At 40.5% G+C, this 16,616-nt stretch overlaps 1 protein-coding gene across 1 annotated transcript in view; it reads right to left on the bottom strand.

The window, feature by feature from the left end:
- USP6NL (USP6 N-terminal like) overlaps window positions 1-14,643 on the bottom strand; it is a 111,697-nt gene extending 97,054 nt beyond the window's left edge. Inside the window, exons 1-2 of the mRNA XM_041413427.1 lie at window positions 14,545-14,643; window positions 9,456-9,545 (exon numbers count right to left, since the gene is read on the bottom strand). Of these exons, the coding sequence (XP_041269361.1) occupies window positions 9,456-9,459 (4 nt within the window). The 5' untranslated portion in view covers window positions 9,460-9,545; window positions 14,545-14,643. The remainder of the gene's footprint in view (window positions 1-9,455; window positions 9,546-14,544) is intronic.
- Window positions 14,644-16,616: the final 1,973 nt, after the last annotated feature.

Genomic DNA, 16,616 nt, shown 5'->3' with positions numbered 1-16,616 from the left:
ATCACTACCCAGTATTACATTCAGGCACTGCAACCTAGCATTTTAACTCCCACTGGCACTACACCAGTGCTAGAGGAACAGAAGTGCCATCATCCCCCCTTGCAGGGATTTATCCTTGTTAAATTTCACTGAATAACATCCAGGTAACCTGGCCTTGCTACATCATCCACTGAATATAGAGTGTTAAACAAAAACACAAATTGTGTTAGTTCTTCTACATGGACGTTCCACTTAATGATTGATTGCATTAACAAGAGGGGGAAAAACACTCAAGAGCCTTACCGTGAGTTTCACATAAATATTATTTCTTTTAGTTTGTTTTAATGCACAAGGAATAAATAAATATTGAAATGTCACTAAAAGTGACTCATTAGCCTTTGCTCTAAAAAGAAAACTTTCCTACCACATACTTAGAGCAAAACATACAAATATTTTTGTCACTGCTTCTGACATAGAAAAGGGAGGTGGGAGACAGGAAAGGAAATGAGAAGAAAAAAAGCAAAATTGACACTTTTCAATTTGTACCTCATCTTTTTACAGCAAGCAACAGACCAATTTTTTTCTCTCCTGCTCTCCAAGACCATGATATCCTTCAAACATTCTTGCAGGGGAAGAGAGGAAGCTAAAAGCTTGTCAGTTTTTGCAGCCAGATATAAAATAATATGAGCTGTAACTGCACTGAGGCTCCCAAGGCAAAGAGGGTCTGCAGAGCAGCCTGACCACAAGCATGGCTGTAGCAGCATCACTCCACAAACTCAGAGCTGCAGCCCACAAGTGTCACCTCCAAAGCTAAATTTGGGGGACAGCAGGAAATGAAGGTTATACCATTGTACTGTCTGAACAACTCGGACACAGTAGCACCACCAAATAAAACTCCTCATATAATGCTGTATAAAATTCTACTACAAAGGAAAAAAGAGAAGGAAAAAGTTTTCTATTGAATGCAACAGAACATTCTGGTGAGAGACTTACTTCCCTATGTCCCTAAAAATTCTGGTAGGTCTGACTTGTGCTCAAAAGAGTTCTGAGTAAGGCTTTCAGCACTCCACCACAGAATTAAGCAGGTTTTCAAAGAGCTTTTCACGGCTAAAACAGAAAGACTGCATTCAGGAATCCTCTCCTATGGCAAACCACAGTGCTTTATTAAAACAAAGTGCCCTTATACATTAGTGATCTGTTAGATTAATGACTGCCCTGGCCAAAAGCACTGAGGTTCTACAGCATGTTGGTATGCCTTCCATTCTGGAGACCATTATGTCACACAAAATAAAACTGAGGGGAAAAAAAAGGAAGAGAAGAAAGAAAACAACACATCATGCCAGCTTCCCAAGCCAGAAGACCTTGGGAGTTCTACACAGATTTGTGCTTGCTTCAGAAATTTTGAGCAGGATAGGAACAGGTTTACCAATAGCCTTGAAAAAATTCCAGTGTTATCTTGCCAGTCTCCCATATAACTTTAGGAATTAAAATACCTTAATTGTAGGGGAGAGGGTCCTTTGCAGTGAGAGCTTAAACAAGCCTTATAATCCTCTGATTGATAGGATATCAATCCTATCACTTAAGTGCAGCTGCTTTGTTACCACGAACATCTGCAATCCTTGTAAATAGGGAAAGGATAACAGGCTGGATAGTTTAAGAAAAGAAAAGATCTTAAACAAATATGGAGCCAATAATCTCACTATGTTACTTACATAACCCCACTTCTGGCAACAAGCCCAAATATTTTCCAACTGTGTTACAAATCAAAGAAGTCGTTTCCTATCAGTAGCTGGGTAAAGTATGTCAAAATAGTTTTTCTTGAAACACAGTCAATTTAGCTTAAAGTAACCACATATCTTTTAAATCAGGTGCTTTGTTTCTTGAATATGAACATTAATAACAACATGAGACTGCAGCTCAATTATTTTTCATAGCTGTGATAAAGTTACACCACTGAGCAGCAGTACTTCACTTTTCCTGCACAGTGCTGCATATTATTCAATCATTTGTATGGAAAGTGAGAATCAACATGACTCACGACAGGCAAGGAAAGTCCTATGAACACCTCATTTAACACTTGGGAAAGTTCTTCTTCAGTCCATTTCTAACCCTTCATCCCATTCAGCTGTTTTGTGAATTCTCTGATTCAACAGGAAATAACACCACCATTAGGAAGCTTAAAACTGCAGCCTCTAAAAGTCCTCCTGCAGTAACTGCAACATTGCAGTGCCTTATGCAGAGAAGGGGGTGCCCACAGTTGCTTTTCATCTGTATTTTAGTTGGGAATTTCTGCATCCTTCCCCCTTTGGAATGCACTTGAATACCACCCTCAACTTATCACAGGATGAATAGGATCCCAGAAATATGAATTCCTTACATAGTGGCAGATACTTGATACTCACTCCAGAGAACAAGGTTACAGTGTTCTTGTGCTACTCACTCCTTCTGCTGCAGGAGCACCAAAGAGCCACGATAAAGGCATCATTGTGCAATGTTCTATGTAAAGGAGTGCAGAGAGGGCCAAAGACTAAGATTTCAATTAAAAACGATGTAATGGGAGAATATTATCATGCCAAAGGCATGTACTCCTGTGTATGCCAATTAGTCATAATAATTCAGCACTCCTTACTGGCCATCAATCAAAACAGAGGCAGACAAATGTTAGAAAATTATTCTCCTTTATTTATAGATTTTACTATCTCTAATGTAGGTATATAATTTTACATTGTAAAGAAAAAATAATTACATAAAATATATATCACAAGTAAAACATGTAATGAATGTTTAAATATACATAAATTACTATCATAACCATTTTATATCATCCTTGTTGTTTCAGAGACACACAGAGCTAGGGTATCATAAAGTAAATAATTTGTAAACAATCCAACCTTAATTTCCAGTACAAACACGGCAGAATAAACGTGAAGTGCAACTATCTAAAAAGGCCACATTTGGGGAACAGTGTGTGTATGAAAACACTGGAACTCCAACATTATGATGGCATTAATGATGGTAATTTTCCTGCCACAGCTCTCCTGTCAGCTCAAAACTAACAATAGTTTCCCGCCAGTGCCAACATTTTGGTTTACAAACAGAAATTACATCTCTTTAAAAGGAGGTGTCATGTTGCACTAATTTATTTAGAGAAGCCCCATCAACCTACCAGGAAAAAGCCCAAATGAAAGAAGATAGATTTGAAATTCCCTTTATAGAAAAATAAATTTAAAAATAAATACAACACCTTTTAAAAGATGTTCAGTCAATGTATCTGAAATGTATGCAAAGGGTTTTATAAATTTAACTTTACTATACATTGATTATTTATGTTAAACAGTAAATATTTTACAATAAGTCTTTGTTAGCAAAGCCCTATAAATGTGACATTGCTGAACTGAACCTACCACCTGCAAACACAGCTTCTGGAGGTGATTAATACATTTTTTGGTAACTGCAACCTCCTGCAAAGATACAGCTTCATTTCAGACTATGGAGATTGAAGACTTACTTTGTTGAAGTAAATACGTGACAAAATAAAAGTCAAAAACTGATAATCTGCCTCTTTGACCTAAAAATAAATTTTAAGTGCGAAGAAAGCAACGACTTACCAGCCATAACTATCCTAAAATGTGACCAAAAACAAAGGAAGGATTACGAAAACAAATTTTTAAAATAACTTTAAATCTGTTTAAATACAAATTTCAAAAAGCTTTTGTGTTCTGATTTATTTCAATAGCTGTACTATGAGAAAAAAAAATCCACAAGGTCTAAGTAGCTGCATCATTACGTCAATTGAATAAATAAAAATCCAATATAATAAAATGCAAATATTAAAACAACAAGCAAGTTTCCACTAACGTGCCTGCATTTCCCCCATGTGATACACCAGTTTTGTGCACAGTATTTGGGTTTATATTTTATTGCCACTCATGCACCCTGTGTATTCAGAGGAGCAGTTTAATTACAGTATTGGTGAGAAACTGGGTCATGCAAGATCTGATTAGCCCTCTGGAGATGCCTCTCCTTGCTTAGCATAGAGGAAGCCCAAGATTACAACATTCCTGAACAACTTAAGCTACAGTTCCCTGCACACTTCCAGCGAGGCAAAACCAGCATTTACCAGAATCTCAGCCCCAGATCATTGATCCCCATCCCTGCAGTGTTCCCTGCAGGGCAGCAGTGCACCCATGGCTGCAGCCACCTAGGCAAGAGCTTAGGGAGCCCCCCCAGTTCCAGTCAGCCTCATGAATGCTCCTGTAACAAGGAAGAATGCAGGAATTCAGACAGGCAAAGGACACCAACCCACTACTGGCAGGGGCAACATTTTAAAGAGGTGATGAAATTTTAAGACCCTGAGTTCAGCCTTGGCTCCTGCAGCCCAAACCTTTCTAAGAAAACTTCATTCAAAACACGGTTGTTGAGACCACACATGTTCCTGTAACTCATTAATTCTGATCTCTGAATCTGTATTTTGAGTCAGAAAATTATCTCCAGTCCAGTTGCTCACAGTCTCACCAGGTACAAGCTGCACTATAGAGAGGAGATAGAGCAGCAAGCAGCAGTATCCTAAAAAAAGGGATCTGAAAAGTTAACACAACACAGAAGAGCAAGAGTGAAGCAAGACTGAGTGACAAATTCTCCTACTACAAGATTGCAGAGGCAAACAACAACATGTCTTTTTCATGCTTCAACACCCCACTACAAAAAAGTGAATAGGGTACTACTACTGATGCAAATTCTCCTGTGTCACTACAGCTACAGTGAATTCCCTTGACAGCTAATAAAAGAAGAGGAAAAATTAAATAAACACTGATATTTTCAACGAAGCAATTTTAGGGGACACTAATATACAGTAGTTCACTATTTAAAAGTCTTGTGGGTTTCCTTCTTTTTCACATAGCTGAGTTGCAGGGTGGTTACTATTATTTAACTCCTAAAAATTTTTATTAATATTTCACAAGTCTTCACAGTCACCTTTTACAAATCTGCATTATGGCTCTGTCCCCCATATCCAACAATTCTTTATTATTCACAGTTTCAGTTTTTCAGAGAGGATTACTATTTCAAGTTTTAGGAAAGATAACCCAGGACACACAACAGCTTCTTCTCTGTTTCTCAAGTCACAGTATTTATGAAGATTAGAAGACAACTGTGCTGTGAAATCACAAGAATTGTGAAAACACTAACTATAGCTTCAAATTTGCATTTTATGACTCGGCTTCCAGGGTTCATACTTCAAAACTAAAACAAAAGTCTAGCATGTAACATAATAATCTGACATCCTTTAACTATTCATTATTATATAAAGAATTTTAGTTTATTTGTAAGCTCTCCTTCCCAGCATGCAGTTGTCTCAATGAATCAGAACCTAGACTTTTTCCTTCCTTTCACTCAATCTCAGCTCATTGCAAAGAAGTGATGACTACAGAACCTCTTCCACCAAATAATTCAGTTTTTTAATTATTTGCAACACTTTACCCACACTACATAAAACGTACAGCCACCTACACTTCAGGTAAAACAAACAAAAAGTCTATTTCCCAGTATTTTGTTTATGAACTGTTTGACTTGGTCCTCAGTTCACTACGGATTCATTCTGACACACCAGGAGGGGAGACTGAGGGGTGAGGGGGAAAAATGAGCTTTAACTCACAGACTTTCCTTAGGACAGGGAGCTCTAGAGATACCCAGAACACTTTCCTCAGCTGCAAGCACAGAAATAATCATGTGTAGAATGGTTTGGGTTGGAAGTGACCTTGAGATCATCCAGTTCCTATGCCCTGCCATGGACAGGGACACCTTCCACTTGCCCAGGCTGCTCCAAGCCTCATCCAGCCTGGCCTAGAAGGAGTCACTACAGCACTGCATCTTGACCTGGCTGACCTAAAATGTCAAGGCTGACCTTAATATTTGTTTTAGTTCCCGAGTTCACTGTTCATGAACACGGAAATTGACAGCCAAAACTATTTCTTTACATACACTATGAGAACACAGAAGAAAAGAAACAAAATCTATGCTTTCAGAAATCCCAAAACCACAAGGTTCCTCTGTAAACACAGACTAGAAAGCCAGAGCTGTAATGAGAGGTCAAGGTATGTAACCAACCATGAAACAGAAGCAGCCTTTAATCACACCACTGTGGACTTGATTTGAACTGGTGAGGCAAAAACTGCCCCCATCATTACCAGGCCACACCAAGCATTTGCAGAATGTAAGATTACACTGCACAGCACCTCTCAAAATGTGTTCTCTCACACAAAATGTGTTCCTACCCTCAGTCAAACAGAAAGAAAACCTGAATTGATGGGAGTGAAGCACGAAGGTGATCTTCCCAAATGCACGCAGCATTAAGTTTTTAGTGTGTTAGAAATAAAACTAGAAGGAGAAAGACAAAGTCAGGAAAGAAATATTCTGTATTATAAATTGGCACTGCATCTTATGCATTTAAGGGGAAAAATGAAGATGTCAGCAGCTTGTTGCAACAGCGTGCACTAACCTTAAGTTTCATTATACCAGCTCAAATAATTTCATTGTACTGACCTTTCCTCAAAGGAGAAAAGAGCAGGAAAATCCCCAACAATAAAGAGCAAAGTTTATAACATTAAGAATTTATCATGATGCTACACATTTTCTGGCCACTAAATACCTGGAGAAAATATAGATTCACATTTTCTAATGAGAATTTTCTAAGAGTTGATTAAATCAACTCTTTCTGTGGTCGGACATTCTAGGCAAGTTGCATCCACCAGGATTTCTCTGACAAGTTATCTTTAAATACAAAACAAACCAATAATCAACTTCACTTAGCTACACTTGATACTATTACAAACCCTTTAAGGATCTGACCTCAGTGTACTGTAAGGCATACAATGGAAAAGCACAATTTCAAATCCAAATCTGTCTTACCCTTATTTATGAAAACAGACATTTACAAAGCTGTTCCACAGAAATAAAAGCCTTAACAGGGACTGCCTCAGTTGAAACAGATTTTCTGTATTGTCCAACAACAAACTACCACCATGAATGATGAACTCTGCAATTCTGTCAATGCTCTTCCCCAATACAGGGAAAGATCCAGTACAACAGGATCCAAAGCAGGCACTTACACACCTGGTAACTACTAAAAAAGTTAAACAAAAAGCCAGCACTCTCATTCACTTTCAAAAAAAAAAAAATTAAGTGATCACTGGCTTAAAAATAAGCATGTGTATGCTTCATAACTACCAAGATATTAACAGATTTACTTCTACAAGGCATTTAAATAAAATAACATGCTTTATGTAACAAATATTATATGGGAAACAACAAGTATTATATGGTAAAAATTACTTCATCTAGTAAATAAAGTTGGCAAAATCCCAAACAGATATGATCTGCCTGTGAAGAAATTTAGGACAGATATTAGAAAAAGGATTTAATTATTTTAGGACTTAGCACCTAGCACAGCCCAATGGAAATATATATATATTGAATCAAGTACATCACAAGAAGATACCAAGTAGGATTCAATCATGTAGCCTGCACATAACAGCATTCTGGAGTTTTTAGTGGCCTTCTGATGGCTGAGATTCCCTCATTTTAGACAGATTTTTTGTGTGAGTGACACTAGGTGATGCACAATTTAGGAATACTAGAGACTCCCACCATTTTTAATGCATCTAGCTCTTCTAGGTGCCCACAGATTTTGTGAATAAGCACTCATATACAGAACTATGCAAATAAATGCAGCTTCATAAGATATTGTACTTACCTCATTGACTGAGATATTTAGGAAAGAAGAGCATAAACTAAGGACTCTGCCTATAGTTCAAGTTTCTCTCAAGTAAACCATAAACCAAGAAATTCAACATCAGCCAAACAGAAAACATCTAATCTTCTCCAAACCATATTTTTAAAGAGTGGCACTTTCTGTTGTGGCCTTGAAGCCCATCACAGCACAGGCTCCAACATCCACCCCACGACAAGAATGTGGCACCCTCATTACTGACCACCACAAAAAGTACTGCCAAAATATTGTCTTGCATTTGAATAAGGGTCTTCATTCTTCCTAATGAACAGCTGAACCCTCCAGGCTGGAATCAGCTCAAAATCTGACCAAAAACCAAGAGTGTTTTGCTCTGGCACTGTCTGTGTGTGCTGTACCCAAACCAGCATCACCACAGCAGCACCCTGGGAGTCACACTTAACACAGCAACTGAGAGTCAGTTCTTTGCTACGTGGAAGACTGAACATAAGGCAATGAAAACCATGAAAAGCTCTATAAATGATGATTCACATACAGTGTTTGACAAATCAGGATGATTGAATAACTGCCTGGAAAATTGTCCTCTATGCAATACAGCAAATATTTTACATATCATAAAGTAAACAAGTGTGAATAGCAATATGAAAGAAAATAGAAATAAATCTCTATAAAAACTAAAACAGTTATACCTACACCAGCATGAGCCCTACAGTTCAGAAACTCTTCTGAGCTTTTTTTTGGTGTAATTTTTCCTCTGCTGCATTTAGCAAGCATTTCCTTCATCATTCTTTTTTATTTCCAGATGTCAAGAGCAATCATTTTTCATTTAGTTTGACAAGAAATTTAACCAACAATTTTCTTTACTCATTTCCTCCCAGAAACTCAAATGGTCTTATTTTACTGAGAAAGGATATAATTATCCTATGAACAAGATGCTTTTCCTTCAGCACACAAAGTACAGTTGTGTTGAAGCTGAGCTACATTACAAATATAGTTCCTGTGCAAATGAAGTTTTATCCTTATTTCTACATGAGACAAGGCCAAGTAACATTGCTGACAGAAGCTGCATGAAGAAGTCTCACATCTGCAAAACTTATGAGACCTTCAAATACTCAAAAGAGCTCATGAAAAGAGGTTATCTTACCCATCAGATATGACCTAAAGCAAAACTTCCGGTGGCTTTCATCTGGTTTTTTCCACCATAACAGACATTAAGTCACAGTTTTCTGTGGCTCAGATCATTTCAATACATGCCAGAATTCCTTTGGGATCAAACATCTATACTGGAATTTGAGCAGGGTATTTTTTTTTTTTTCCTATAAAATGAAGTCCATTCATTTTATGTTGGATTTTTACCAGTTATTTGAATTTACTAGGCAGTCACAAATTTTAGAATTCTTAGCAAACCCAAGGCATTTTCCCCTCAGAGTTACATGTTTTATTTATACTGAATAAAACAAACATCATCTTGTCACAGAACTCAACTTCTTGAAAATGAGAGCAGACTACAGAGAAGTCCTACACAGCACACATTGATCAACACTTTGCAGATTAAAAATGGCATCTGCCAACTCTCAGGTTTATTTGGTTATTTTTACAGGACTGAAGACACAAAACTCAGTATGAATATTTTCTAGGAATAACCACCTCCCAAAAGCTACTACAGAAGTACAGTTCTTCTAAACTACAACCTAAGAGTTTCTTTTTTTCTGAAAGAAAGAAATCTACTTACTCATGACTGGAAACTTCTTTGTATATAATCCAAGACAGGTCTTGAAGCAAGGTATTTTGTTGGAGAAGGTTTCTCAGAGGTATACATGTCCTGAAGATGGGAGGAAAATAAAAATACAAATAATTTTTTCAACTTCAAATCACTAGAATATATGTTTACATATAAACTGTCTTTCCTACTCTCTTTTCATCCTCTTTGTTAAAAAAAAAAATAAAGGAAAACAGAGATCTGTTTGTTATGACTGGGGACCTTTACTGCTTATGGATATATTTGGCTGTTTATGGACTCAAAATGTGCACCTTCCTCTAACAATCACATAACAAACTTGTGTATGTACTAAAAAAAAAGTGCTATAAAAATACAACGTGTGTTATCTCTTGGGAGCAGTTAAAAAGTTAAAAGTGCAAGACTACAACACAGATATAGTAACTGAAAATTCCTAAGTGGTATTTTCCTTCAGCAACCTCAGCTGGCAAAACAATTTAAAAAGCCCCACTTTTTAAAACACAAGAAAGGCAATTAAGATTACTAAACAAGCACAGGTTGGCACTGACATCAAACATTTCCTTCTCAGAAACAAAACCTGAAAGAACTACCATTCCTAGCAAACACAAACCTACAGTTTCATCAATTCCTCACTGATTTCAAAAAAACATACCCAAGTAGGGCAGATATGGATTCACTAACAATAAGCCTGGCCCTCCCTGAAGCCAAATATAGAGGACTTAATCTCCAACAATGACAGCACAGCAAGTACATTTTGAAAAATTTATTATATAATCTCCCTCCTGCTGCTAAAAGCAAGTTTATCCAAGTCTGATAGAACAGTTAAATGAAAGAAATTTCACTCACAGCTGAGATGAAAAGAAGAAATCCAACATATCTACTAAGCTACACAGAGTTTTCTTCTAATACCTGCAAAAATGGAGACTATCTGTAAATTAAGGAATATTATGTGATATATTTCCTCTTTTCAAAACAAAACCTGCTGAACCTCACCACCTGTGCTAATCCAGCAAGATATCTTGTGCTGACTCAGATTTCAAGTCTCAACTCTCCTGATCTCTTCATGCTCAAAAAAAAAAAAAGCAAAGTAAAATGCAAAAAGACATAAGAGATTTAACTTTTCCTAAATTATGATTTCACATAACATTTGCAGATCTACAGGGCATAACAAAGTACATGGAACTACCACAGGACATCACAAGAAGGTTCCTTTATCAACTGCTAAAACAATTTTTAAAAAAATAAAATAAACATCAAAGCCACACACACCACCAAAAAAAGAAATCCAGCTGCCAAAAAGGAAGGCTTTGGTAAAGCTGCAGATTGAAATTTACAACCAACCTTTTTGCACTGAAAAAGTAACACGGGAGAGACTGAGTAGGGCAAGAAAGCAGCTGAAAAAATCCACACAGAAACATTGTAAGTAAGCAGATAGGAACACAAAGCCATGAGATGCTACTTCAGTGGAGAACAGTTTGAACTGCAGGCCCTGTCAACTTTCCATGAACGTCTGCTAAATTAAATATTTAAGCACACGCAGCCCAATCAAAAATGAAGTGTCTGTTAAAACATATCATTAGAACTGCAGCCTTGTCAGCTTCCTCTTGATTACTGGTGTCAAAATTAGCAAATGTAACTCCCATGACATTTAATTATTTACTGGGCTAATACCACCTCTTATGTTAAGAGCATCAAATGGATCAGACATCCCTCAAACCAGGTCCAAAGCACTTTTGACCAGTTTCACACTACCTTGAGGCCCAAATTCTTCTTGAATCTTATGCAGAATCAACTGGAAGACCACTGTCTCCCATTCAAGTTGATTTTCTAAAGGCATTATCTCACCTTAGTTCTGCAAATATGAACTAACAACACTTTGCCTCTGAGCCATCGTGTTACATGACATTTTATTGTGTGTATGCACAGGAAAAGGCTGTTCATTAGGAAAAAACAAAACAGCAGCTCTGAAAACCACTTAAGGCTAATAATAGCTTAATTATGCACCCTCATTGCTTATAAAAATCTTATCACGTAACACTGAGGAAGTGAGATGGGGATGACACAGGAGCTCTGTTCTACCTGAACGTGTGGAAAGTGAAGGCTCCAGAGCACCAGAGCGACCTGACCTCCGACTCCCAGCACAAAGTGCTGCTCCTGTCCTGCCTTCAGTGCCCAAATATTTTGTTTAGCTATTGATAGCATCTGTTTAGCACACAATGCAGACCTCTGGTAGATTCAGCTGTTTTTCTCTGAAATAACACTACGTGTGTGTTTGATATAATTTCCCTTGTAAATAACTTTTTTTAAAGGAAGTTTTTTCTTTCTGTAATTTTGAGTACAGCAACAGCAAGCAGCGTTGAAAGTCAACACTACCAAATAGCAGACAGTCCCTGTTTTCCATTTCATTGCAACAGCAACACCTTTACCTAGGGATGTGTGTTAGAAACTAAACTGTTTTCACTTTGCTTTCTCAGCCAACCTGATTTATTTCAATGCCTGCAGTATTCTGTCATGTACAGAAATACTACCAACTACTACAAAACAGAAATAAAGACTATTACTTGTTCAGTGTCTTTCTGGAAGACACCATCTTGGAAAAACTTTTAATTCAAAGCAGTGCCTGATACTCTTTCCGCTTTCCCTTGCAATCAACAAGGCTATAATAAAAACAAAAAATAAAAAAAACCAAACCACCAGCCCACCCACACATACCTTTGATCTTTGTCTTTTCCTCAAGAGCTAACCCTTGTATTCCACCTCATGTTTCCTCTAGTGACACACATCTACTCTCTCACTCCTGGGAGTACCACAGCAGCTGTGAAACTACTGGCACTTCAGCTGAGATTTGACAGCAATACCTGCAGTGAGCGAAGTTCTTTGCAACTTCAAATTCACACACACTCATAATACATTCAATTACCTGTCTCCATAGCCAGGTCTCTTTTTTACCCAATACTCTGTCTCAGGATAATTAGCAGGAGCCAGATTGCAAGCAAATGAAAGCATATTGTACTTCTATGACTCTTCTTCTATGACTCTACCCAGAGAAGAGATTTTCCTTTAAGTTGGCAATTAAAGATTCAGGTCTAGCCTGTGTGTGTTACTGTAGGATCTGTTTGAGTTAGATACTAAGGAGTTAACATTCAGAATTTACACCCCCAGTTCCCAAGAACCAGGAATCACAGGAGCAGTGTGCAGCTGCCCTGCTTAAACACACAAAGACAAAACAGCCTAAAGAGAGCCTGCCTTGCACAGATCAGTATTTTAGTGTCATTTACCGTGTTCTTTAAACCAAACATTATGGCCCCTTACAGAAAACAGACAGATTTCAGAAGCACTATGTTTTAGAGTTGCACAGATAGCTGGCTGGCAAAACATTAAGTCTGAAATTGGTGGTTTCTGTGCTGTATAATCAGAGGGCAGAGGAACAGTTAAAAGGCAGTTCTACTAAATACTTATTTTACACTGCATCTCAGCTGAATTAACTTAAAACTTATAATCAGAAAAAAAAAGTTTAAAAGGAGTAAAACTAAGTCACTTCAGAGCACAGTTATTAAAAAGAACATTAAAAAAATGCCTAATACAGCACCAAGCCTCTGAGCATCCCAGCTCAGTAAAATGCCCAAGACAGCACAAACGCACAATTCACAACAAAGTGCAATTGCTACTGTTTCAGAACCTACACAGAATCACTGACTGGCCACAGATGAGGAAGCACATGGAAGTACAAATGAAACAAGCCCAACGACACACCCTCCTTTGTTCATAGCAGGAATATTTACACTACAAAGCGTTGAGGCAAATCGCCTTTAGTTTCAGGCACTGCTGATTGGCCGCTGCGTTTAATACACACACGCCTGGCAGAGTTGGAGTTTCGACTGTCACACAGCAGCTCTAGATTGCAGGGCACGCAGCAAGCTAAAAAACCATAGAAAACAATTATTTAACATAATTATCCTAAGTGAAATGATCCTCCACAAGACACATTTGTTGTGAACAGGGCAGATGTGGATTTGGTTTTACTCCACTGTAATTCAGTGAAAGCTGAACACCAGCTTCCCTCACAGCCAGTTTTCAGTGCAGCTGCCTCCTCCAAGCAGCAAACGGCACAAAGAAAGTTATTCTCGAGCATATGCGAGTGAACAACTGCTACAGGAGTTTGGAGACAGTGACTTATAAGTCACCACTTGACTCTCGTTCAGCTGGCAGCTCAGTGGCTCGGTGGTTTTCTACAAGCAGCCATCCACGCTACAGAAAGAACCTGAAACACCTGATAATAATTGGCTCTTTGCTGGCAGTCCCAGCGGAGACTGAGGGCTGGGAGGGGGCCATGGAGACCCAGGGCTGAGCACAGCCTGAGGGACGCCCTCTCTCCCAGCCCACCGCCGCCAGCCTGGCACTTTCCACCACATACCTGAAGTATTACAAAAAGCAGAGGAGGGAGCAGGTACAGAGAGAGCAGCGGTGCCAGAAAGACACATTAAAGGGTTCAGCCTCCCTACAGAAATCCTCCCTACTCCTGACTAGGGCGGCACAGTCGCCTCCCACATGGCCAAAGGAGAGGGGCCTCAAGGAGGCCCCAAGTGTCCGACCTACAGCCGTGACTCCCTCAAGCACACAGGCCCCCAGCCCCGCTCTGACTGCGGCCCCTCACGCCGCCACACCTCACTCCAACCTTACAGCGGGACCAGGGGCATCTCCACAGGGCTTCCCCCGGGCTCCCCCAGCACTCGCGGCTCCCACGCGGCGACCCCTCCCCAGCAGAAAGAGCAGGGAGCCTCCAAAAACACACACACACCCCCCTCCGCTGGGAATGGAACAGCCCCAGCACCGCAGCACCCTGCGGGAGCCGGCTCCCGCCACTTCCACCTCTCCGGCCTCGCGGGGGGTGCGCCCCCCCTTGGGGGAGGATGGTAGCGCCCGCCTCCCCTCAGCCGGGAGGAACCCGCCCGCTTCAATGGAGGGTCCGGCGCGGCACCTCCACACACACACGCGGGCCCCCCCACACCCCCGCAATGGACGGGTCCAGCCGGCCATCCCGGGGCCGCACAATGGCCGGAGCAGAGTCCCAGCTCGTCCCTACCTTTGCTCGGCTTCCTCCTCTTCCCGGGGCCTCCCTCCGCCGCCTTCCCCAGCGGCGCGTCCCTGCTCGCTGCCCCGGGACCGGCAGCCTCCGACCAGGAAGTGCCCCGATGTGACACCGCCGCTATGGAAACTCTCCCCGCCCCCGCCCCTCCCACAGGGCTGACCCGCCGCCGCCGCCATCTTGGGGTCGGGACGAGGCGCCTGCCCGGGGCCGGGAGCTGCTGTGGGCACAAAGGTGGGAAAAACACAAAACAGGCCTGGTGCCCCCAGAAACTCCTTGGCTGTGCTGCATGAGCTGCCAAGGCTCTCAGTGTGGACAGCGATTCTCGTGTGTCCAGTTCTGGGCTCCAGTATGACTCCAAAAATACCGGGATAAATCAAATTCCCAAACTCTTTATTTTATACTATCTGGGAGTAGGTCTTAATTTATTCCCAGCTGGAGTGCATCGCAGATAACTCCAGCCATGTGCACTCCATTTCCAAAACTTTTCACTCACACATTTTCAGCAAACAAATTATTGTTCATTGGTTCTAAATTGTATAACTCTCCTCAGTAATTACTGGTCTATTAGTTATGGGTTTCTTGCTTCTAGTGCTAATTAGTCCACATTTTTCAGCCTTTTTATCAATTTTTCCCTGACAGAGTCTACAGTGTTAGGCTGTAATGTCTTTGTTAGTCTTTTCTGGTTACTCCAATATTTCCTTGGAGGGCTATGAATTTTGGATCCTTGTTGTCCAGCTTTCCTTTGTTCATTGAAGCTTATCAGGCTTAGTCTAGCAAAATTGAAAGTTTTGGTAATCTAGCAATAAGTCTGTCAAAAGAAACTTAGCAACATGCTGGCTAAAGTGGAAAATTACACTGCTTGAGACTAATATACTGCTTTTTATTAATTAAAACAATACTGTAAAAAAATTAATTAGGAAAGCGATACAATTTCCAACAATTTCTCCCTTTGGAATTGATTTTAATTATTTCTTTTAAGATTATTTCCACTTAAATCACTGAATATTTGGCAAGACTTATCATGACTGACAGTGCAGCACTGGATGGTAATGAAGCCAAGCACCTGGGATCCCTGTCCTGGGATGTGGGTATTGGCCAAAGGATCAGGAAAACAGCAGGAGCTCCCAACCTTTGGAGGCAACTCTTGTTGATATGAGGGAGAAATACCTTTGCAAGAAGAAGACTTTCCAGTGTGCCAAGACAAGTGGAACACTCAGGAAGTACCTGGTGCCTGAGAGAATTAGCTGTGCTGGAGATAATCTTTTCAGATAACAAGCAATTCCTTAATAATCCAGACAGCGTCCAGTGTACACAAAACATGTTGTCATGTGCCAAGTCGTTGGGAGTGTTGGCATGGATGGAGGGAGAAGAAGAAGTGGGCATTCTGGTTTGGCAGACTCCAGAGGCATGAAGAAACTATCTCTGCCCCATTATGGGCCTACATCTCATCCATGGAAAGACTGGCGGAGGATTTCTGGAATTTAAGAGAGGCAATTAAAGAGGGCCACCAAAAACTTTTAGAGGAGCTTAAAGAGGAAATGTTCCATGCCCTGCCAGTAGAGACCAGAGTCTCTGCTATTAGGAGCAGGCATCCCCCTGCTCGAGAGAGAGGGGACTCCCCACCAGGTGACCTGTGGATTTACCTGCCTGGAGAAGACATGAGGAGCTGGGAAGGAAAACCCAGCTCTGCCCTAGCAGCATGGGTATGTGAGTTGAGGAGAGGAATGTCTCTCACAGGAAGCTCTTAGAGGATAAATGCTGCTCCAGTTTCCTGTGGGCAAGCCCCTAGGCACAGCAGAAGGGAGGATGTTATGTCCAAACCGCTCCAGGCCAGGAGGGACAGGGGTCACTCATGTGGCTGGCAGAGCGGGTACAGCTCCCACTGCTTGATGTGTAAGAAGGTCAGGAACCTGGAAAACAAGCAGGATTTAGAAATGGAGATGGATAGAACACAGCTTCACATCATAGAATGGAAGTGGAGAACCTCTCCTGTTCCTCCTGGAGTAGGAGACATCCCAGTCCTGGATGGGGCAGATGATGACCCCAAACTTCCTCTGTGCTCCCCA

This window comes from Onychostruthus taczanowskii, unplaced genomic scaffold (genome assembly GCF_017590055.1).
Source record: "Onychostruthus taczanowskii isolate IOZ18803 unplaced genomic scaffold, ASM1759005v1 scaffold41, whole genome shotgun sequence".
NCBI classification, from domain to species: Eukaryota; Metazoa; Chordata; class Aves; order Passeriformes; family Passeridae; genus Onychostruthus; species Onychostruthus taczanowskii.
Note: the sequence above shows the minus strand (reverse complement) of the source record. Positions and strands in the feature narration are given on the sequence as shown.